General features: G+C 46.3%; 1 protein-coding gene across 1 annotated transcript in view; it reads right to left on the reverse strand.

The window, feature by feature from the left end:
* Positions 1–17,737, reverse strand: part of CLMN (calmin) — a 132,998-nt gene extending 115,261 nt beyond the window's left edge. The window contains exon 1 of the mRNA XM_029597882.1: positions 17,145–17,737. Within this exon, the coding sequence (XP_029453742.1) occupies positions 17,145–17,226 (82 nt within the window). The 5' untranslated portion in view covers positions 17,227–17,737. The remainder of the gene's footprint in view (positions 1–17,144) is intronic.
* Between the last annotated feature and the right edge of the window lie 5,347 nt (positions 17,738–23,084).

The raw sequence follows: 23,084 nt of genomic DNA on the forward strand, positions 1-23,084 counted from the left end.
TCTCCTTTTTAGTTCAGGTTTCCTCTAAGGGAGCTAGGGTTGAAGCCTTAACGATTGGTCTTGCTGTTCCCAAGTTTTAAACTTGTGCTAATTCAATTCCTTTTGTGTGCACCTATGTCTACGTCTTCCAATATATTCAATGCTGGCAAGAAGTATGCAAAAGGGAGCCACGACTGTGTGTTTTTTTTATCTGTGAGCAAAACAGCTCTCCGAAGAAGGAAAATCACCATATTTGGCACACAGAAAGAAAATGGGAATATCCCTGAGGAGTTTGAAAACCAAAGTGTCCAGCCCGTACTGGAGAAAGGTCTCCATTGCTTTCTATGGGAAGTGGTGAGAAGCTGGTGACTGCTCCGTGACAAAAGCCCTCCCCCCATCCCGGACTTCCCCACAGCTTGACCCAAGAGCTGAAACAGCTGGCAAAGGATGCCTCACCCCCAAATATCCTCTTCTACCCCTCCAAATCCACCCAACCCCCACGTCTGACATTTATCACAGTTTAGACATCGGTCTGTGTGTCTATGTAGCCCAGTGGTTGCCAGTGGGCCGTGGTGGCCTTCAGACCTGATCGGGTGCGTGCCATAGAAAGATCCAGACCAGCACCTGCACAGCACCAACAGGCGCAGCGGTGGGTCTCAAACATGTAGGAGCTCTTTTCTGAGACCGCGTAGTCGTGTCTGCCTCTTCTTCCCAGCTAAGCACAAGCCCTCGGAATAGGGTAAGCAATGGACGGCACGCAAGCTGTGGATTGTGCAGCAGGTAGTACGCGTAGCGTCTCCCCATCTTTCCCCTTCGCGTCCTTCCAGCCTCTGTCCTATCCCCAGGCCGAGTGAGACAGAGAGAGAGTCCGCTCTGAGCACCGGATGTGACTCACTCTGACTTTAGGGAGCAGCGGTGGTGGAGGAGCTCTGGCAGCTGTGACAAGCGGCAGCCAAGGTAAAACTGAGGACGGCGCCCTCGCCACACAGGGTCCTCCCTTCTCCTACACTTGTCTCTAGAGAGAACTGGTCCACGGTGACGAGTTCAGAGTGGGGCTTCCATAGTTATCCCTCCAGCATTCGAGTCCTCTCCGTCTGCAATGCCTGCCCCCTGCAGGTGGATATGCCACACAACATTTTTGTTAAAGTGAGCGAGCCTTGAGCTTAGAAAGACTGGGAAGCGCTGATGTAGCCCACTCTTCCTCGGCTTGTTTTCTAAAGCGAACTTTATTTATTTGATTCATGTTGCCCTTTTCAGGCACTTTCAAAGCAAATTACGTTCAGGTACTGCAGCTATCTCCCCTATCCCCAGAGGGTTTACATTCACAGCAGACCGTTTTCTGGTAACCGACCCAACTGGGATAATGCCATTAACCACCACAGTCCTCCCTGAAGTCACACAGACACACGTGCGCCATCAAAGCTGACTTCCTGTTCCCTTCCCTTCCCCCCCACACATTTTTTACTCCATGGTTGCAACAAGTGGAATCACCACACTGAAGCAAAGCGTGTACCCAACCCCATAATGTAAGAACCCCCTTCACCCCCGTCTGTGTCAGAAAGCAATTCTGAGGCCAGGCCTCTGCATGCTTTCCCCATTAGTTCTCTAAAAGAAAGAAAATGGAGCATATGACTGAAGAGTAACTCACACGGGTATACAGAGTCCATCCACGTGGAAGGCACGAGACACATGAGGGTACGGGCTCCTCTCCAGTAGCTGCACTGTCCCATGCCGTAGGACAGAAGGCGCAGCGTCGTGCTTTTAGGCAGCACCCCATCTAGTCAAGTCACAAAGTCCCACTCTCTAGAGTGGCTTGACTCCAAGGCCGAAACTCCTTGCTCTTTCCGAGCCTTCCTATCAGCCCGCTGAAATATTGCAGCCGGAGCCGGTCCACGTCGCGTGTCACACGGTTGCATTATGACATCATCGTGTCGGTCTGTGTCACAAGAGTTAGGTCAGGGTTTCCCAAACCTCTCCCACTGACCCCATGGCCAGCTGGGTTTCCAGGCTATCCACAATGAATATGCATGAGTTCTATTTACAATGCATGCAAATATATTCAGGGTGGATAATATATGCTGAAAAACTGGCTGGCTTTTGGGTCAAGAGGACAGATTTGGGCAGCAGTGAGTCGGGTGAACAGGTTTACTCTTGGCTCTATCCATGAATTTCTAACATAAAATGAAACCTATGACAGCGTTAAGTAAAAGCCAGAAACTATGTGAAAGTTGTCAAGAGTGGTTAATCTTTCTAAAGTACTCTGTGCTGATAATCCTTCGCGCCTTCTTTTCCAGTTCCCATACCAAGCCTTTATTTCCAGGATCCCTGGGGACTTGCAGCTTTGCAGAATGAATCTTTTAGGGTATGGGAGAAGCCCGAGGCTTCTAGTTAATCAAGCTCTGAAATCTTCCCAGATTTCCAGACGCTGAAGAAATAAATAGGCACAGAACTACCAGAGAATGCTACAGCAAGAATACATTTTGAAAACGTGCTTCCTTTAACAGATATCATTAAAAGTCATACAGCATGAAAACCAAAACCCACCCCGCTCCCCATCCTACGGAGAAGTTTAAACATGGAGTATGACATGCGGAGGTCACCCTGCTGGATCTCGGAGCTCAAGGCCAGCGCTGAAATGTTTCCAACAATGCACGGCCTACCCCACTAGCCAGCTGGCGTGCACAGCACTGAAAGGGGGTTACCTTCTGTTTATCACGGCATATGGCACACAGCGGCCTAAGGCGTTCGTTTCTGAGGGCCAAGACTGTATCTACCTACTCGTTACAAAACAGGAAGCAAAAATATACCAACAGAGCGCGCATGCTTGGTAATCCCAGCCAAGCCATCACAGGCAAAAGAGAGCCAGGCCCATCAAGACTCGTGCAGAAGTTCAGATGCTATGAAATCACGGGCCCAGTCAACGTTTCAGCCCCAAAGAATGAACCCTGACCCTTTGGTTAAGAACCGCAGCGGGGAGGACAGTGCATCAGATGCAATTTTAATACAAGCAAACCTTTCCAGTTACCTTGAACTGCCTGAGTTTTCTTTAGGTAGACTCTGGAGTAATTTTAGGAAAGATTGCTTTACAGAGAAGGTGGAGGTGGTGGAGACAAAACCAGTTATCTGAATTCAAGAAAGCCTGGGATAAATACAGGGGGGATCTCTAAGGAAGAGATGAGAATTGTAAAGCTAAATGAATTGGACGGGTGGGCAGACTGGATGGGCCACACGGTCTTTTTCTGCCGTCATGTTTCTCAGTTTCTAGGTTAGAATCATTTATTTTGAAAATATTTGAAGAAACTGAGCTTGACCGATGTAGGTACCCATGTTGATGGAGTCAAATAGGTACTGGCATTCCTTTTGGTTCTAAATATAGCTTTGTTGATTTCTCCCCATCCTCTCAAGAGTGGCAAAAATCATACATTTACTTTTAAAAACAAGGCAGCTCTACTGGCCAACAACATCCGTTTCTGTTCGAAAGAAAATACACAGGGACGTTATCAAGGGCATGACCGCTTGCTGCCGTTCTGTTTAAAAGCAACATTTTAGCGGGAATCCAACTACTTGAGCGGTCGACAACACCCAAGTCAGATGGAACAGGCTGGATTAACTTTGAGTTAATGGGGAACACAAAGCCAATTTTCTATCTGCAAAAAAAATATATATATTTCTATACACGTGGCCTACTCTAACTTAAATTTCATCGGTTCACGCTGTTAGAAATGTTCACAGGGATCTGTTCAAATATCGTGCAGGCAGTTCCGCTTGCATTAGCCCAAGCTACCTGCATAGAAAAGTGGGACGTGCAGAGGCTCTCAGAAAAGACCTCTGCCTTTAAACAAACACAGAACAGGGGCTATGACAGCAGGTCAGGAAGACTAGGCCCAGTTGGTCGGTTGAGTTTCCTTTTCTCTTGCAGACGACGTTGCTTTCCTCTCTGCCTTTGTGCTAGTCCTATGCTTTGTATGATCACAACTGCATTTCTGCTCCCCCAGCACCACCATTTCCACCGGGCAGCTATGCCATGCGTCCACTAGCTTTATTCCGAATAAATATTTCCTCATGTTTCTCTCGAGCCTGCCCTCTTTCAGTCTGGCAGCATATCGCCAAAGCGATCAGTAAAGGCCCCTATTTCCAGAGAGAAATCGTGGCTCTTAGCGGACTCTAAACTGTTGCATTAAACCAGCCCGTGTCCTTCTGGTTATGAAGTCAGTCTGGCTCCCCCCAAAGCAGAACCGGGACTAGCAACTGTCTTGGTGGGTTTTCCGTCGACTGCAGTGTCAATCCACTCAAGAATGCAAAGTTACCTGGGACTCAAGCAAAGGTGATCATGCCCCAGACCATAAAACAGAAAGAATAACAGTGGCCCAATTCTGCCTGATATCCAAGACCTGCAAAAGATATTGCCTAAAATTAAAATATATACACATTCTTTTTGTATGGTCATGGTTAAAAAAAAAAACAAACAAACACTCAACAGATGAACCTCAATGCACTGAAGGAAAATTAAAATAACCAAAATTATGTAACTGAATACAAGTACAAGGCCAAGATGGAGACTGTGACAAGTGTGACTGACCAGTTGCCTGGGAAAAAAAAAACTGGAGCCATGAAATATTAAGGGACTCGTCGCAGATGGCCGCCAAGTTGCCTTCCAGTGCAGAGCAGGTTTCCTCCCTCATCTTGCTGGCAGAATGTCTCCATTGTGTTTATGCGGCCTCGTGCAGCCTGAATGCCTTGCGCTTTGCGTTTGTTTCTCGTCACATGATCATTTACATCACGTCGTAATCTGAGTGTAATTGCAGGGCTGGGGCGGCAGGCCGGCAGCACCCCGCTGACACTACGGGACCGATGCGTGCCATTTCTCGTCTTGCCGCAATACAAAGGTCGCTCCAGAACGAGAGAGCGCGCGCCAATGGAGAACAGAGAGGCGATGACAGACAAAAAGAACCTATCCCCAGACAAGCGCGGCCTTGCAAAGGGAGATCACCGCCAGCACTGAGCACAAACGGCAGAGGAGCTTGCTTGGCCATGTGTCGAAATGTTTAAAAAGAAAAAAAAAAATACATTGATAAAGATTCTGCATGGACTTAGGGTTTGGCAGTGCCATGAAAACACGACCCTGCCCAGCCGCACCTCATGGGCCTGACCCCCCCCCCCCATCTCTTATTTCCCCTTCCCTCCAAGAACTGGGCTCACACCAAGACACGGCAGCAGCTTTTACATCTTTAACACTGCAAATTTGCTTAATAATAAAATGGGTCCATCTGGACAATTTTTTTTTTTACAAAAAGGGTTATTAGGCGCATGGCAATCTTACTGCCACCGCCCCCAAGATGCGGAGCTGCCACCCTTGTCCATCGAGGACCCTTTACTCTTATTTCATTACTGTGGAGTAAGGCTGCCCGATTCAAATCGTAAAAGCAAGTAATGGCCAGGCCTCCTCCCTCCTGCAAACTGCTGCCTGTAGGCTTAAGAGTAAGGAGGCCTCGTCCAAGCCGCAAAAGCAAATCCACGCCCTCTCGTGCTCCCGCTGGCTCCCTGCTCGCTGCCGGGTGAAGGCGGGACGTTGCGGCCTCGACCCGGGGTTCCCGTGGCCGAGGAAGTGTTAGCATCAGCCTGGGCCCCCGCGGCGAGGAGACAAGGCTGCTTCCTCCGTGAGTTGCACTTTACGTTATGGAAGCCTATCTCCCCCCTCCTTTACAACTAAATTTAGCTGCACCAAGCTTTTTGTAGGTAAGTCCTTGGAGGCGGTGGGGAGGGGCATCTGACTTTTCCACTTTTCAAAGTGGGGGGAGTGATTTGGAGAAAGAGAGACACAATTGGCGGTCTTCTCACGGAAAATGCAGGTGGACTGTCCCCCAACGGATCCAGCGGTGGAAGTAGGTCCCTGAGGAGGGATCAGACTTTTTCCACTGTCCAAAGGTGGGCAATGATTGGGGGGGGGGGGGAGGAAGAGGAGGCAAGGGGCAAAGTTGGAACCTTTTAAAAAGGGATACATGGGTTAAACCGAGGCTTTCTAGAATGTCACACGCTCTGCTTGTTTCTTTAGAAGCTGCTCCGAAACCTACACCAGTTGCATAGAAGGGATTCACAGGTGTAAAGTTCTGTCACAAGACCCCCACGTGCCTATCAACCTTTAAAAGCTGCATTTCAGCTTGAACGAACACAAATGGGGCTCCTAAGTACGAAAAGCACCCATCAGAGGAAAACTTCACTTTGCAAAATAATCATTACTGCTTCTGTAACCTTTGCTGGAATCTTAATCACTGGCTCCTACCCCACCTACACATGCACCCACTCAGAGTAAAGACAAATACACACACACACACTCCCTGACAAGAGTGTATACACATACAGACACAGAGCTCATAAACACAGAGTACTTTCTCAGTTACATACACACCTACTCATGCTCACACTCAAAGCACTTAAAACACACAAAGAGCACTTACTCAGTTACATCCCCCACACTCACAGAGTGCATACTCAATTATGCACACAGAGTGCATAGTCACGCAAAAGTACAACGTGCGTGCAGGGGCCCCATTAAGCACATACTCTGTAGAACTGCTCTCTGACAGTCCAGAAGCAAAGAAGACAGCCGCCTTCCTTCCCCAAGGGGTCCAGTATGCCAGGCCGGAGCTAGCAGGAGGGAGCCCACGGTACTAGTGGCACTTGACTAGTCTTGGACTTTTGTGGCTCATCTTTTACTTCTACAGAAACCTCTCGTGCCTCAATATTTACATGGACGTTTTCACACGTTGGTGGGGAGTGCATAAAATAAGGAGGGGGCTGAATGCGTGCAAGAAGACTTGTGACCACCTAAAAACTACACAGGCGAGTCCGTAATGCACAGAAATCCGACTGCAAACCGAAAGGCATTTCCAGGGGCCGTGTTAGAAATCCACGCACACAATTTACATTTTCCTAAAGTACACGCATAACCTGTATTCCGATAACGGTCGGACCACGGCGCCATCGTTTCCAGCAGGTAAAGATACATGCGGACACTGAGCCGCAAAACAACCTGATAGTCGGAACCGGGCTACTTGCGCTTGAAGACAAAGCTGTATTCTGCAGGCTTAGAAGGTGTGCATAAAAAAACTTTGTAGTGAGATACACTACTTAGACAAAAAAACCTTACCCCTTAAAGATTTTTTTATTTCAGAACCTATGTTTTTATTCCTGAAGCTTACAGTATTTAAAAAAAGAATGGTGACCCATGACGCCCCTTTCCATGGTGAATGCTGGTGAAATCCTTAAGCTTTGTTCAGCCCCGCAGATCACAGCGTCATGCCTCTGCTTCAGCTAATCATGTTGCTAAGTTTAGAAGCACTGCAGTTACTCACTATTTGTTTGGTTTCTCTCCACTGCTATTACTGCAAGAAAAGCCATCCTGGAGCAGCTTCAAGTCACTGTGATCCGTGAGAGCAAGATTTTGACTCCTGGTCTGAAGTGACATTTTAACGACGCTCCCTCCAACCCTTCTATTTCGGAGTCTGCGGGGGCATGCAACTACTACAAGGCAGCCAAGAGAGCACCTGCAACCAGAAAATTACAGCATGAGGAGCTTGGAAATGGGCAAGGGGGAAAATCCCGGGCATTTGGTTGACCAGGCGACCAGCTATCCGTGCCCAGTGCCTGCCTGACCACGTTCAGCACTGCAGCCCAGTGCGGGGCCCTTAAGAGCAAAGCAAACATTCTGGGAGCGGAGCCTGCCTAGAGCAACAGAGCGGGCCACAGGTCTGGAGGAGAAGAGGCGGGCCTGAAGCAGCAGAGACTGGCCGTGGACTCAAAAGTGGTGCGACGGAGGTGAACCACAGGCCCAGAGCAACCACAGCAGGCACAACAAGAGACAGGCTACGGATCCAAAGCAGAGGTGCTGGAAGCAGAAGAGGCAGGCCGTGGGTCTGGCGTGGTGCCGCCAGAACAAGAGGAGGTCCGTGAGCTCGAAGCAAAAGAGCTGACTGCAGGCCCCCAGACGACGAGATGGGAAGAAGCTTTAATTGAGACAGGGAGAAAGAATGGAAGAAGGTAAAAAGCAGAGGAAGGTTGAGGTAGGGACTGGAGAGGGAAGGAAGAAAGGAACGGAAGAGGGTAAGTGAGGGAAGTAAATTAAAAGAACCCCCCCCCCAAAAAAAAAAAAACTGAGCAAAAAAGAGAAAGTAAACCTAAAAGAAAACAAATGTGTAAATTGTAAAATAAATAATATTTTCCCTGGCTCCTAAAGATTTGGCTGGCGCCGAACTTTTTCTAAATATGTTTCTACTGCTTGAGAGGGGGTTATGGATTTGAGGAAGCCATGCTTTATCCTGCCGTTTTCTGTTTGACAAATATTTCCCCAAAACGCATCTCCCCGACCTAAGCATAATGGACTCTTTTCTACAGGTTTTCTCAGCCAAGAGCCCTGCACTCCTGTCACTGCGGACACTGACAGGACCGTACCAAGCCAGGAGCGGACACAGATCAGGCTGCGGCCTTCACTTCCGCACAAAATCAAACTGCTTTAGGCTTCCAAACTCTGAAAGCCTGTTACCGGCTCCGGGTTAATCCAGACCCCCCCCACCAGTCAAGGAATTACTAATGGATGGGAAAAGGGGGTGGTAGAAGGTGCTAATTACTTCAAAGCCTTACTAACAGCTTGCCTCTAAAAACACGAATACAAATGGAAAAACTCCTTTCAGGGAAACAGAAAAAAAAACAAAACTAAAGTACAGACCTTGGAGGACTTCCATGGTACTACAATAGGAGCCAACGTCAACCTTTGATGTCATGGACGTGGCCAAGCAGAGTCTGTGGCACTGCAACAGGCAAAGACAAGTGGCCATAATATTCTCTCTTTCTGTGTGGCACAGCCATTTCATGCACCATTTTTCATATACTTTATATTTCATCTTCATTCTCTATGAACACCAAAGTCATCTGTTCATCTGAATTCTATGAAAATCCATCTCTCTAACCAGCTCCGGAGACGGTTTTCAAGGGTGATGAGTCAGATGAACTGAACCAAATCGCTGTGAACCTAGACGATGTAGTAGGCCAGATTGACAAACTAAAGAGTAGCAAATCACCTGGACCGGATGGTATGCAACCTAGTGTACTGAAGGAACTCAAAAATGAAATTTCTGATCTATTAGTTAAAATTTGTAATCTATCACTAAAATCATACATTGTACCTGAAGACTGGAGGGTGGCCAATGTAACACCAATATTTAAAAAGGGCTTCAGGGGCAATCAGGGAAACTACAGACCAGTGAGCTTGACTTCAGTGCCGGGAAAAATAGTGGAAATCACCGAGCATGTAGAAAGACATAGTTTAATGGAACACAGTCAACATGGATTTATCCAAGGGAAGTCTTGCCTCACAAATCTGCTTCATTTTTTTAAGGGGTTAATAAACATATGGATAAAGGTGAACCGGTAGATGTAGTGTATTTGGATTTTCAGAAGGCATTTGACAAAGTCCCTCATGAGAGGCTTCTAAGAAAACTAAAAAATCATGGGATAGGAGGCGATGTCCTTTCGTGGATTACAAACTGGTTCAAAGACAAGAAATAGAGAGTAGAATTAAATGGTCACTTTTCTCAGTGGAAAAGGGTAAACAGTGGAGTACCTCAGGGATCTGTACTTGGACCGGTGTTTTTTCAATATATTTTATAAATGATCTGGAAAGGAATACAAGTGAGGTCATCAGATTTGCAAATGATACAAAATTATTCAGAGTAGTTAAATCACAAGCGGATTGTGATACATTGCAGGAGGACTTTCAAAGGCTGGAAGATTGGGCATCCAAATGCAGATGAAATTTAATGTGGACAAGTGCAAGGTGTTGCATATAGGGAAAAATAACCCTTGCTATAGTTACACGATGTTAGGTTCCATATTAGGAGCTACCAACCAGGAAAAAGATCTAGGCATCATATTGGATAATACTTTGAAATCGTCCGCTCAGTGTGCTGCAGCAGTCAAAAAAGCAAACAGAATGTTAGGAATTATTAAGAAAGGAATGGTGAACAAAATGGAAAATGTCATGATGACTGTATCACTCCATGGTGAGACCGCACCTTGAATTCTGTATGCAATTCTGGTTGCCGATTCTCAAAAAAAATATAGTTGCGATGGAGAAGGTAAAGGGGATGGAACAGCTCCCCTCTGAAGAAAGGCTGAAGAGGTTAGGGCTGTTCAGCATGCAGAAGAGACGGCTGAGGGGGGTTATGATAGAGGTGTTTAAAATCATGAGTGGTCTTGAACGAGTAGATGTGAATCGGTTATTTACACTTTTGGATAATAGAAGGACTAGGGGGCACTCCATGAAGTTAGCAAGTAGCACATTTAAGACTAATTGGAGAAAATTCTTTTTCACTCAACGCACAATAAAGCTCTGGAATTTGTTGCCAGAGGATGTGGTTAGTACAGTTAGTGTAGCTGGGTTAAAAAAGGTTTGGATAAATTCTTGGAAGAGAAGTCCATTAACTGCTATTAATCAATTAGGGAACAGCCTCTGCTATTACTGGCATCAGTAGCATGGGATTGTCTTAGTGTTTGGGTTCTTGCCAGGTTCTTGTGGCCTGGTTTGGCCACTGTTGGAAACAGGATGCTGGGCTTGATGGACCCTTGGTCTGACCCAGCATGGCAATTTCTTATGTTCTTATGTTCAGGTGTAGTCCTTTGCGATTTAATCCATGCGGCTTCCTTTATGCAACTTATTACTGTGGTCCGAAGCAAATGGTTTATTAATGCGATTTTAATGTACATTAAAGAAAATCGATGTTTATCCCTTGCTTGTGGCGCATCTATTGGGTTGTTTTCTCACAAAATGGCATCACGTCACCGTCAGGAAGCTCGTCGGGGACTGATTTAGAAAGGGTCGCTAGCAATTAGGTAGGCTGTAAACAAACGTTTCCTTATGCCTGTGCCTTTAACTCTCCATCTGGACCTCCTGGCTGGTCACAGGGTGGCTGCCAAGTAAGAAGGTGCATCTTACACGAAGTCGATGCAGGGCGCCAATGGGAGCCCTACTGAGGTCGTGGCCATGTAGAAAGGCTGTACATTCAGAGAGAAAGCGAGGAGGGGGGAGTGCACGTATCATTGATGCCACAGCACCCCCACGCGAGGCCGTTTCCTGCGTCTATAGAAGACAGACCCTTAGAAGAGGTGCAGATTTTGCTGGTTGAAAGTGGAAGGGAGTGGGGGAGTGGGGGTGGTTCAGTTCCCATTTCTCTGGAAACTCCTAGGCTGAAGACGGGAGAGACTTTCTGAATTATTTTGTCTTTTAAGGTCAGAGAAGGCTTTCCCCCTTTTGGAATTTCAGCTGAATTTAGGCCCGGGTACGGTATCTGCGCCCTGTGGACTCCTACAAAGGACCCCAGTCTGGGGGTCACATAAATAAAACAGAATAAAGACGAGAAGGGAAGGGATGGAGGAGGTGGAGCACTGGGCCAGGCTGACAACCCTCAAGGGACTGTACATGGCAAATTATTACTAATATTTTTATTTATATTCTGCTTTATTTATTTATTTATTTATTTTAAGTTTTTCTATACCGGCATTCGCGATGAGTATCGCATCATGTCGGTTTACAATTAACAAGAGAAGAGGTAACAAGAGGTCATAAATAACAATAAATAACAAAAATTTAAAAAAAAGGTAGTAGTAATAGTAACAATATACAAGTGAAAGTTAAGGGTTGCAGTTACAATAAAACAGGGTAGTAATAACTTGGAACAGAGAAAAGAAGCTGGGGTTTTTAACTAGATACATATGATACATATATGCATATCAATGCATTTGAGGTAATAACGAATTGCCCTAATGCTGTGGAGTTAATTTCTATGTTAAGGTAAAGTCAGAGTGATTAGTCAAAGACTGATTAAGGTTCAGTTTAGGTCAGGAAATGCTTTCATAAAAAGCCATGTTTTGAGTCTTTTCCTGAAAGTGGGGAGGCAGGGTTCCTGTCGCAAATCTGGTGGGATGGAGTTCCACAGTGATGGTCCTGCGGTGGAGAAAGCCCTGTCTCTGGCTGTTATGTGTCGCATAGTTTTGGAATGTGGTATTTGTAAGGACTCTTTGTAGGACTCTCTGATTGGTCTATTTGAAGTAAATATTTTGAGAGGAATTTGAAGGTTGAGCTGAGAGTGTTGATGTATGGTTTTGTAAATAATGGTAATGGACTTATAAATAATTCTGTAGTGAATTGGCAGCCAATGTAAGTCTTTGAGAATTGGTGATATGTGATCTCTTCTCCGGGAGTTTGTTAATATTCTTGCAGCCGTGTTTTGAACCATCTGAAGGGGTTTAGTGTGAGAAGAGGGAAGACCTAATAGTAAGGAGTTGCAGTAATCTAGTTTCGCGAATATTATTGATTGAAGAATTGATCTATAGTCTTGAAAGTGAAACAGTGGTCTTATTCTTTTTAAGACTTGGAGTTTATAGAAACAGTCCTTAGTGGTTTGATTTATGAATGATTTAAGGTTTAGCTTATTATCAAAGATAGCTCCTAGGTTTCTTACTTGTGGGGTTTGTAAATTCGGTGGAGGATTTGTGTCTGTATTACTGTTTTCGGTGGAAATTAGGAGGAGTTCGCTTTTTGAAGAGTTTAGTATTAGATTTAGGTTGGAGAGGAGTCCATCAATTTTTTGAAGACAAGATTCCCAGAATTCAAGAGTTTTAGTATAGGATTCTTTGATGGGGATGACTATCTGGACGTCATCTGCATATAGATAGTGTTTAAGGTTTAATTTGTTTAGAAGTTGGCAAAGAGGGAGCAGGTAGATATTAAAGAGCGTTGGTGAGAGGGAGGAGCCCTGCGGAACTCCTGAAGAGGAAGCGTAGTGCTGAGATTTTGTTGTGTAGTTTAACTTTGTATTTTCTGTTTCCTAAGTACGATTTGAACCACGATAGAGCTGTTCCTGTTATTCCAATATTTGCTAGTTGAATTAGTAAGATGGAGTGGTTAACCGTATCAAAGGCAGCTGAGAGGTCCAGGAGGATTAGCAAGTATGCTTGACCTTTATCCAGGCCCATGATAAGGTAGTCAGTCAGGGAGATTAGTAGTGATTCTGTACTTAAGGATTTCCTGAAACCATATTGGGTCGGGAACAGAATTTTATGTTCTTCGAGGTAGTCTGATAGTCTGGAGTTAACCAATTTTTCCATTACCTTGGCTATGAACGGGAGATTTGATATAGGACGGAAATTGGTGGGATCATTGGAGTTTAAGTTAGGTTTTTTTAAGAGCGGTTTCATGGATGCAATTTTCAGGTCGTCAGGATAGATTCCTTGTGCTAGTGAACAGTTAATGATGTCTGTCAGAGCGGTAGAGATGGTGTCTGGTATTAGCAGGAGAAGTTTGGATGGGATGTAGTCTGATGGGTGTGATGAGGGTTTCATTTTCTTCAATGCAGCGAGTATCTCTGATATTGAGAATAGTTCGAAGGATTGTAGAGAAGTGTCTTTGTTGTGATGTAAGTATAGGTTTGATGGATCTGAAGTATTGGGTCGCAGCTGTGTTATCAGGTTGGAGATTTTATTGCTAAAGTAGAGGGCCAGTTCCTCAGCTTTTTCTTGTGCTAGGTTTGCTGGGATGTCAGGAGTAATGGTTTGTGTTAAGTTAGATACATAAGCAAATAGGGCTTTGGAATCGAAAATAATGTGGTGGATCTTCTGTGCAAAGAAGTCCCTTTTAGTTTTTAATGTGGCGTTTTTGTATTGGTGTAGAGCGAGTTTGTAAGCGGAGAGGGAGGATGGTGTTGGTGATTTCCGCCATTTGCTTTCCTTCTGTCTGAGTGTGTGTTTGCGTTTTTGAAGTTCTTCGTTAAACCAAGGTTGTTTTTTGGAAGTGTTCTGTTTGAGTTTTTTTGTTGCCAGTGGACAGAGTTTGTTTGCTGCTGTTTCTGTTATCTTGTTCCAAGAGTGAAGGGCTGCGTTGGCTGAGGTGATGTCTATTAGTGGGAGTTCTGGGACCAGATGATTGTGTAATTCCTCTGATGTGCAGGATTTCCTGTATATAAATTCTGGAGGTGGGACGCATTTTTTGCTTGTTTGTTCCAACGAAAAGGCAGAAGATATTAAAGTATGGTCTGACCAGGGGACTGGTTGGCATGTAGGTGGCGTTGAGTGTGATATGTTTGAGTTAACAAATATAAGGTCCAGGGTGTGGCCTGCTCTATGGGTAGGTTTGTTTATGATTTGTTTGAAGCCTAATGCCGACATGGCGGTTAGGAAAGCTTCGCAATTGGTAGAGCGAATGGGGTCGTCGACATGTAAGTTAAAATCGCCCAGTATTATGGTTGGACGATCCAGATTTAAGTGAGTTGCTATTAATTCTAGTATGGGTGATGCATTGGATTCCAGCAGGCCTGGGGGGGGCGTAGATTAGAAGAATTTGCAGATGGTCTGATTTGAATAGTCCTGTTTCGATTTTTGAGGGTGAACTAATTGGGAATTGGGTAATTTTTAGATTTTTTTTGGCTGCTAGGAGGATACCTCCTCCCCTTTTTTTCTTTCTGGGAATGGAGAAAATATCGTAGCTTTGAATTGGAAGTTGGTTTATTAGTGCTGTATCCGTTTGTTTAAGCCATGTTTCCGTGATAGCGCAGAGGTCAGGATTATTGTCCAGGAGAATGTCATTAAGTATTAGTGTTTTCTTGGAGAGAGATTGAGCGTTGAATAGTATCAGAGAGAAAAGAGCTAAGCCTAAAGTTTGGGTAAATGGGGAAATCATGATGGGGATAAGAGATTTGTAAGTGAGATTTGTAAGCTTTCTGGCAGCTTCAGATAATGTCACAGCACTTTAAGAGCTGGACGAGCCCAGGTAGAGGTCAGGCCCCTGAAAGCCAGCTAGGTGTGGCGCTGCAGCCTTGAAGGAAACGCATTACAAAGGATCTGAGACAGTAAAGGTGCCTGCCTGTCCCCTGCCCATGCGAAAATGCTAAAAGTTGCAAGGTATCTGCTAATACAGGGAAGGCAGACGGACTTCCCCCACAGGCTCAGGCTAAACTCCCAGGTCTACTTCACTCTGGAACCTGATTTTGTAGCACGCCGGGCAGGTCCGGCTAGGGGAGTGCGGAGGCGGAAAGGTGGAGGCAATGCCACAAAGTTATGTGAGCAGGGCTGAGGAGGCCACGCACAAGGATGCTACTTAGAAGCCATTTGCAGGATTCTGGAAGCCACAGGCTGAGGGGGGGGATGGACGAAAATAAACAGGAAATATTTTGGAAAGGAGCATCACGTGTAAAGAGATCGGCCAGAGCTGAGGATGTGGAAGGACGAGCCTTCCTACAGGCTTACTGAGCAAAGTGCCGGCGAGTACCATGATTTGCCTATGCATGCCCCAGGGATACTTGTGGCCTTTTGAAAAAAAAAAAAGCCTCATGTTAAACAGTAAACAAGAATGCAGACAGCACTGTACATTGCCACACCCTCTGTAAGGGCGTTCAAGGGTGAAGGTGCACTCTGCTCTTCATTCAATCACAATATTGCACAGTTTACAGCTGGCCTCCTCCTGGCAGAAGTTTTCTACTCCCATCTGAACTTCTGCTCAAACAAGAACAGCCTGTCCTCTCCCCCTGCTCACACAGCATGACCAGCAGCTCCCTTCTTCCAAGCTTCCCGCTTCCTGGGGCCGGCCCGATGGCTCCCTGGCCCAGTGCGTGTTCAGTCCCGAGCCAGGCTCACTGCCCCCCCCCCGATGCCACACAACGGCGACACCTGGCCTGCTGGGTGCTGGAGGAAGCCGTGGTCTGTGGCCCCCAGCCTGGCTGAAGACCACTGCTTCGATGGCTGCACTGGATGGGCATGGAGGGGAAAAAGTAAAATTGGGGGTAAAATTGCAGATGAAGACTCATGGAACCGGGGCCCCACTACAGACTGGGTCCAGTTGAACTAGAAGCCTAGAGGAACAGGAAAAAAATAGCAGACTAAATAAATAGGCTACTGTCACTCAGCTTTGCTGTTTCCCATTTGGGTCTTATTTCTAGGTCTCCTTTCCTTTGTGTCCCGACAGATGTTATGTCTTCTCCTTTTACCCTTTTCTTCTTCAGGAGGCTATGTGCCTTTTTGTAGAGCAGCCTTCATTTATACAATGGCTTATACCCTCTCTCCCCCTCCCCCCACATTAACTTAAAAGTCAAACTGTAACATCTGCTCAGAGATGGAACAAAGATTTAAATTGGGGGAGTAGAAGAAAGAGAGGAATTTTGTTTTAATGATTCTGTTTGACAGCTGGATTATCTAAAAAGGAAAATACAAAACCTTTCCTGCTAGCACTACTGTTTGACCTGAACAAGTCACATTAATATAAAAAACGGAAGACAGAAGCTGTTCCCTCAGTGTGCAGTAAAATCTTTTGCAAATCCATGTTTCCATCTGATTAAAACAAAACAGCTAAAGTCAGGAAGAAGCTGGTAGCCATAAGAAGATAAGGTTTAGGCAAATCAGGAGTGTATGTATATATATATATATATTTTTATCTATGTATTTATTTTACTGAAAGGACCACAGAAAAGTGCAGTGTGCCCCTCTGAGGCAGCTCCCTTGGCAGAGCACCAGCTAGCACCGATATTCCCAGCCCCCTCAGGTTTATTTACCTGCATGCAAGCTCACAGTCCCAGCCAAGGAGCTGCCTCTGCTTACTTCCCTCTTTCCCCCACACGTTTTCTCTCCTCACTGGGGATGGAGCCAGAGCTGCCACCTCACCCCCAGGTCAACCCAACAGGGCCGAGTCATCCCTGGGCTGCCCCACTGCATGAACTTGTAGCTCTGATTTTTTTTTTCTTCTTTTTAGAGAAATCCATGCGGGAAATAAAAAATATCAGAACTACACATCTATGCGCGGAAAGGGGGGCAGGGGAACCGGGCCCTGGCCACCCCCCCCCCCCCCCCCACAGTTCGGCTGACCTGGGGGTGAGGCGGTCAGTCCTACCTACCCCCCGGGCTCATCCCAACTTCTGGCGCAGGAAACTCCCCTTCCCCTCCTCCTCCTCCTCTCCAGCAGGGAGATCGGAGCAAGAAGTTCAGCCCCGGCCCCCTCGCCACGCTCCCGGTGTCCGTTACTCATTCCAGGCCACCGGCGCGGAGGCACCAAGGAAAAGGGAGGGGGGGGTCCCTCCCCACCCCCACCCCTCCACGCTGCCGGCACATAGAAGGGATCCATCGGCCTTTACCTTGCAGATTCTGCACTCGGATGTCGCTGATCTGCCCGATCAGCTCCTCCCGCTGAAACCAGTCCGACTGGTGGCCCGCCATGGACGAGGAGGGAGGGAGGGAGGGGCGGACAGGAAGCCCCAGGTGGATGGGGGCCGCTCACTGGGGGCGCGGAGGGGCTGCGCAGACCCCGCTGCGGAGCATGCGGACGGGCAGGCGCGGAAATCGGGGGCGGAGGAGGAGGAGGGGGGGGGGGCGATCGGGAGGAAGGACCCGCTGCCGTCTGTTTCTGCGCGGCCGGAGATCAGCGCTGCTGCTGCCCGAGGCGGCTCCCGTGTGCCACTGGCCGGCGAGCGGGAGGTGCCTCGCTTTCTTGCCCCGGGCCGCCACTGTGATGTTTCCTTCTTGCTGGTGACGCACCGGCGGCTCAGAGGTAGACGCCGGTCACTAGGGGGCCGGGGTTAACGTGCGCCGGGGTGGGGTCGGGCGAGATGGGCACGGCGGAGAGACCTCCCCGCGGGCTTCGTGCCCTCCTCTCCCGGCCGCCCTGGCAAAGTCCCTGCCCAACGCCAGAGCCGAGGCTGCAAAACCACCTGCAGTCCTTCCCCCGCCCTTCCGTTAAAGTCCAGGAGAAGAGGAGGGGGGAGGGGGGGGGGGTGAGCAAAGCAAAACAAAACAGCTAAGCAGGCGGAGACAGTCAGGAAACTGTTTATACTAAGCAGCAAGTGCGCTGCGGATCTGGTGCCTGCTCCGCCTCCCCATGCCAGGGCTGCAGCCATTCGGATGCCCCCAGCACTGAAGTTTGCATGGATGGATCCGGGGGGGGGGGGGTTACTTTCAGTCATGTACAGTACTCGCTATGGCTCTAATATTAATATAGGATCGGAGCGAGTGGGAAGGGAAGGGAAGAACTCGGATGTGAATTGACTCCACGTGCTATGCTCTTAAAAAAAAAAAAAAAAAGAGAGGGGGGTAGGGGGGTGTAGCATAAATGTTTTCAAATTCTGTCATCAAAATGCTTAGGGCATGCCAAATTAATCTTTCTGAGTACCTGCATGCGCAGCATCAGTTCATTCTGCAGCACTGCTATTTGTTTTAAATATATAATACATACAAATCAAATATATCTAATTATTTTATGCACTAATTAGGAATCTTACTTAGGAATAATTTATGGCACAGGCATACTAAAGGGAAAAAAAACCTCTAAATAGTCAATACCAGGTTATTTTAAACGTGCATGGAGTCAAAGTAATCTTGCCTATCATAAGAACATAAGATTGTCCATACTGGGTCAGACTGAGTCCATTAAGCCCAGTATCCATCCTTTTTCCAACAGTGGCCAATTGACATCGCAAGTACCTGACAGAATCCCAAAAGGTTGATAGATTCCACATTGCTTATCCCAGGGATACCACCTTAATAATGGTTTATGGACTTTTCTTTCAGGAAATTTTCTAAACCTTTTTTAAACCCAACTACACTAACAGCTTTTACCACATCCTCCAGCAACGAATTCCAGAGTTTAATTATGCGTTGAGTAAAAAAATATTTTCTCCTATTTGTATTAAATGTATCACCTAGTAACTTCATTGCATGTCCCCTAGTCTTTGTACTTTTTGAAAGCGTAAACCACCAATTCGCATTTACCCATTCTGCTTCACTCATTATTTTATAGACCTCTATCATATCTCCCCTCAGCTGTCTCTTCTCCAAACTGAAGAGCCCTAAGCTCTTTAACCTTTCCTCATAGGGGAATTGTGCCACCCCCTTTATCATTTTGGTCGCCCCTCTCTGTACTTTTTCTAATTACACTATGTCTTTTTTAAGATGCAATGACCAGAACTGCACACAATACTCAAGATGCAGTCTCACCATGGAGCGATACAGAGGCATTATGAGATTCTCTTTTTTATTCTCCATTCCTTTCCTAATAATTCCTAGCCCCCTGCTTGCTTTATTGGCCACCACCGCTGCACACTGAGCATAAGAATTCAAAGTATTGTCCACGATGACACCCAGATCCTTTTCCTGGGTAGTAACTCCTAATATGGAACCTAACATTGTGTAACTATATGCATCACTTTGCACTTGTCCATATTAAATGTCATCTGCCATTTGAATGTCTATTCTTACAGTCTTGCATTGTCCTTTTGTAATTTTTCACAATCCTCTTGTGACTTAACAACTTTGAATAATTTTGTATCATCAGCATATTTGATCACCTCACTTGTCATCCCCATATCTTGGTCATTGTTTTAGGCAAAATTGTAGGGCATTGTCCATGGAAGGTGCTCTAGGAAAATGCTTTCTGTAGCCACTTGGGCCCCTGTCCTGCCGCAGAAGGGCTCTGAATCAGCAGTCTGGGTTATGAACTATTACTTAAAAGGCAACTCTTTGCTGACAATTTAAAATGGTAAATTCTGCAAGCCAGAACTCCCATTCCTATAATGTGTTACTTCCAATTCCTGAAGAGAGAGGAAGAAACTGACCCCTGTTCGCTGGACTGGTCATTTCGTTTTAATATAAGCAAAGGGGTTATGAGGAAGCTCATGTGAAAAGAATTCCCTTCTGCAGGGCGCAGCCCCATTGTGCTTTCCCTTTGGGTGAGCACCTCTGCGTGTTACTCATCTTCCACCCCTCCCTGAAACCCATTGCAATTTGAGTTTTTTCCCTGGGTTTTGCCATCTGGCTGGAGGAAAGGCAGAGTAAGTCTAGGCCTCCTGTCTGGAGGAAAGGCAGAAAATCCCAAAGATAAGAGTGGGTTTTTTTTTCTAAACATTTGCCCTAACTGCACCATCTCATGCCCTCCCAGATATTATGAGCTCTGCCTTCCCTGTTTACAGAGCCAGAATTACTGTGGTGATAAATTTGAAGTAAGGTTCAAGGAGAAGTGTGCTGAGGAAGAGAGGAGGAGTAAGGGGACACGGGATTATATAGCTAGTAAACCCCAGAGTCCCCGTGGAGGGATGAAAACGGTGCAGCTGTGGATAAGGCTAGCAAGATCCCTGCTAAGGCTGATCGTTTTCCCTGATCTTTTGTTCTCGGTGTATGATTGTATCAGGGACTAAGGTGCCAGCCTGATGCCTGCAAGGAAGACTTGCCCAATACTTCTGAGTGGGAGATCCACAAAGCAGAGCAGTTTCAGATGCATTGTGGCCCTGCGGTTGGAGAGGCAGCAGGCAAACAGGCTTCTGGGCACACTGTGGGCCTGGGAAGAATGGGGGAAAGACTCAAGAATGGCACGCCCAAGAGACATTCGTAATTAGGGATGTTCATTCATTGTAAACAAAATAGAAAATGACAACGATATTTCCTTTTTTCATTTTATTTCATTTTCAAAATGAAACCATAGAAAATTCGATGAAATTTTGTTGTTCACATTTTGGAAAAAAAAAAAAAAAGCCACCCGTCGGGCCTCTGGTCAGGTCCCAAACTGGGGCTCGCCTAAGCATAGGCCGAGGCCCGGCTCAAAGCAGGGGTCTCAGCCTAAGACCAGGCCCAATGCCAGGGCCTTGGCCAAGAACCAAGCACAGGCCTGGAAAAAGTTTAACGAGGTCAGGAACCACTTAGCATGTCCATCATGGACACCTAGGCCTCAGCTAAGCCTAGGCCCAGGCCTGAAAGGCAGAAACTAAGCAGCAAAGCACCTCTTCTTTCTTCTTAAAATTACATTGTCCGCTTGAGGACGCGCCAGAGTAACTTAACTTCTGTGCCTTCCTTCTCAGCAGAGGGCACCATTCTGATGTATGGCAGTTTAAACCATACATCAGAATGGTGCCCCCTGCTAAGGAGGAAGGCACCAGACCCATATAAACATGCCTTCTTCCCAAGAAAATCCTATCGGCCATATCAGCCCTATTGTCGTACCCCAAACCAACCACCTCGTTCTCAACTGCAAACCTCCCAAAATCAAGGATGACAGAAGGATCGATGTCAGCAAAAGCCGCAACCACAGCCAGTGGCTAACATCACAGCAGAGGTTTTAGAGCCACTACCACTAAAGCAGCAAATACCAGTCAGAAGCAGAATCCATCACTTTTTCAGCAACTGGTCCAAGAAAACAAATTGCTGGGAGTTGTCAGTAATTCAGAATGGGTACCATCTCAATTTCAACAACTGGCCTCAAATGCCTTATCGTGCACTTCTTCCAGCTGACCAGTCCCAAGTGTCTATTCTGCATTTAGAGGTGCAGAAGCTTCTGAAGTAAAACGCCATCCAGGAACTAACCCCTTCCCAGTACAACCAGGTATTTCCTCATTCCAAAGAAATCTGGAGATCTTCATCTAATATTGGACCTCAGGACCCTCAGCAAACACCTCCGTTGGGAAAAATAAAAAAATGACAACTCTGGGAACACTTTTGCCATTCATTCAACCGGACTGGATGTGCTGTCTAGACCTCAAGGATGCATATACGCATATCCCTATGCGCTCATCCTGTTGGCATTACCTCTGCTTCATAATAGGGGAGAAAAACTATCAGTGCAAGGTTCTCCTGTTTGGCCTCTCATCTGTCCTGAGAGTTTATACGAAATACTTAGCTGTAGCAATAGCTCACCTATGTCACATTGGAATATGGATCTTTCCATACCTAGACTGGTTAATCACAGCCCCCTCAAGGAATATCCTGCATTCACACACTCAGAGGTGACCATTACCTGTCTGGAGATACTGGGTTTCCTAATAAATTATGAGAAATTCAATTTACAACCAACACAATTCATACAGTTTTCATAGGGGATTGAATAGACTCACGTCAACCCAGAGCTTTCTTCCCTAAGGACAGAGCACAGAACCTTCATTCTTTAGCGAGCTGTCTATGACACCAAACCTTTACATCGGCACACCACATCCTGATGCTTCAACGATACATTTCCTCATTCCCAAGAAACCTGGAGATTTTCATCTAATATTGGACATCTAATATTGGACACTGTCGACCTCAAGTTCCTGACATGGAAAGTAGGCTTCTTGGTGGCAGTTACATCCACATGAAGGGTGAGTGAGTTTCAGGCATTAGTGCATTTCCCATCATATCTGCAAGTTTTCCATGACAAGGTAGTTCTTTGAACCCATCCAAAGTTCGTGCCAAAGGTGGTATCGGCCTTTCACTGAAACCAAGCAATAATGCTTCCATTTTCTTCCACAAACCATTTAAGCAGGTAACGGCGCCTGCAAACCTTGGACTGCAAAACAGCCTTAGCATATTACAAATGCAGATCACAGGGACATATTCGTTCCTTACGACCCTAATAAACTAGGGACACCGGTAGCAAAGCGAACCATTTACAATTGGATAACGTCCTGTTATAATACTCAATCGCTTCACCTGACTATTCCAGTAAAGGCACATCAGTTTCGAGCAACAGCGGCCTCCGTAGCACACTTACATAACGTGCCCATCGAAGAAATCGCACCGCTGCCCAGACGAATTGGCAGATGCAGACAGTGCAGTGGGATAGGCAGTGTTACATCACTTAACATCCCGGTGATTGCTGTCCATAGAGGAGTCCAGATTGCCAAAAAAAAGGGGGAAGGATGACAAACTAATCGGCGACAACCCTCAGCTTGGGACTCTCCATTCAGCATGGCTTATTCAGCCTGCTTATTGACGGAAAGAAGCAAGTTTTCTTACCGTGTAGCCCTTGTTTCCGTAGATAGCAGGATGAATTAGCCGTGCGTTCCGCCCTCTTCCCTGGACAGCACAGACATATATATATATATATATACCGTATATAGAGAAGAGATAGATATGAGAGAGAGAGACCGGATAGAGATATGAGAGAGAGAGAGACCGGATAGAGATAGAGAGAGAGAGATAGAGAGAGAGAGAGAGATAGACCGGAGAGAGATAGAGATAGAGAGAGAGAGGATAGAGAGACGTAGAGCGAGCGAGATAGATACGGATACTATATAATATAGAGTATTATGTAATATTATATTATATCGGTATATGTA

The sequence above is a fragment of the Rhinatrema bivittatum genome, chromosome 4 (genome assembly GCF_901001135.1).
Source record: "Rhinatrema bivittatum chromosome 4, aRhiBiv1.1, whole genome shotgun sequence".
Classification (NCBI taxonomy): domain Eukaryota; kingdom Metazoa; phylum Chordata; class Amphibia; order Gymnophiona; family Rhinatrematidae; genus Rhinatrema; species Rhinatrema bivittatum.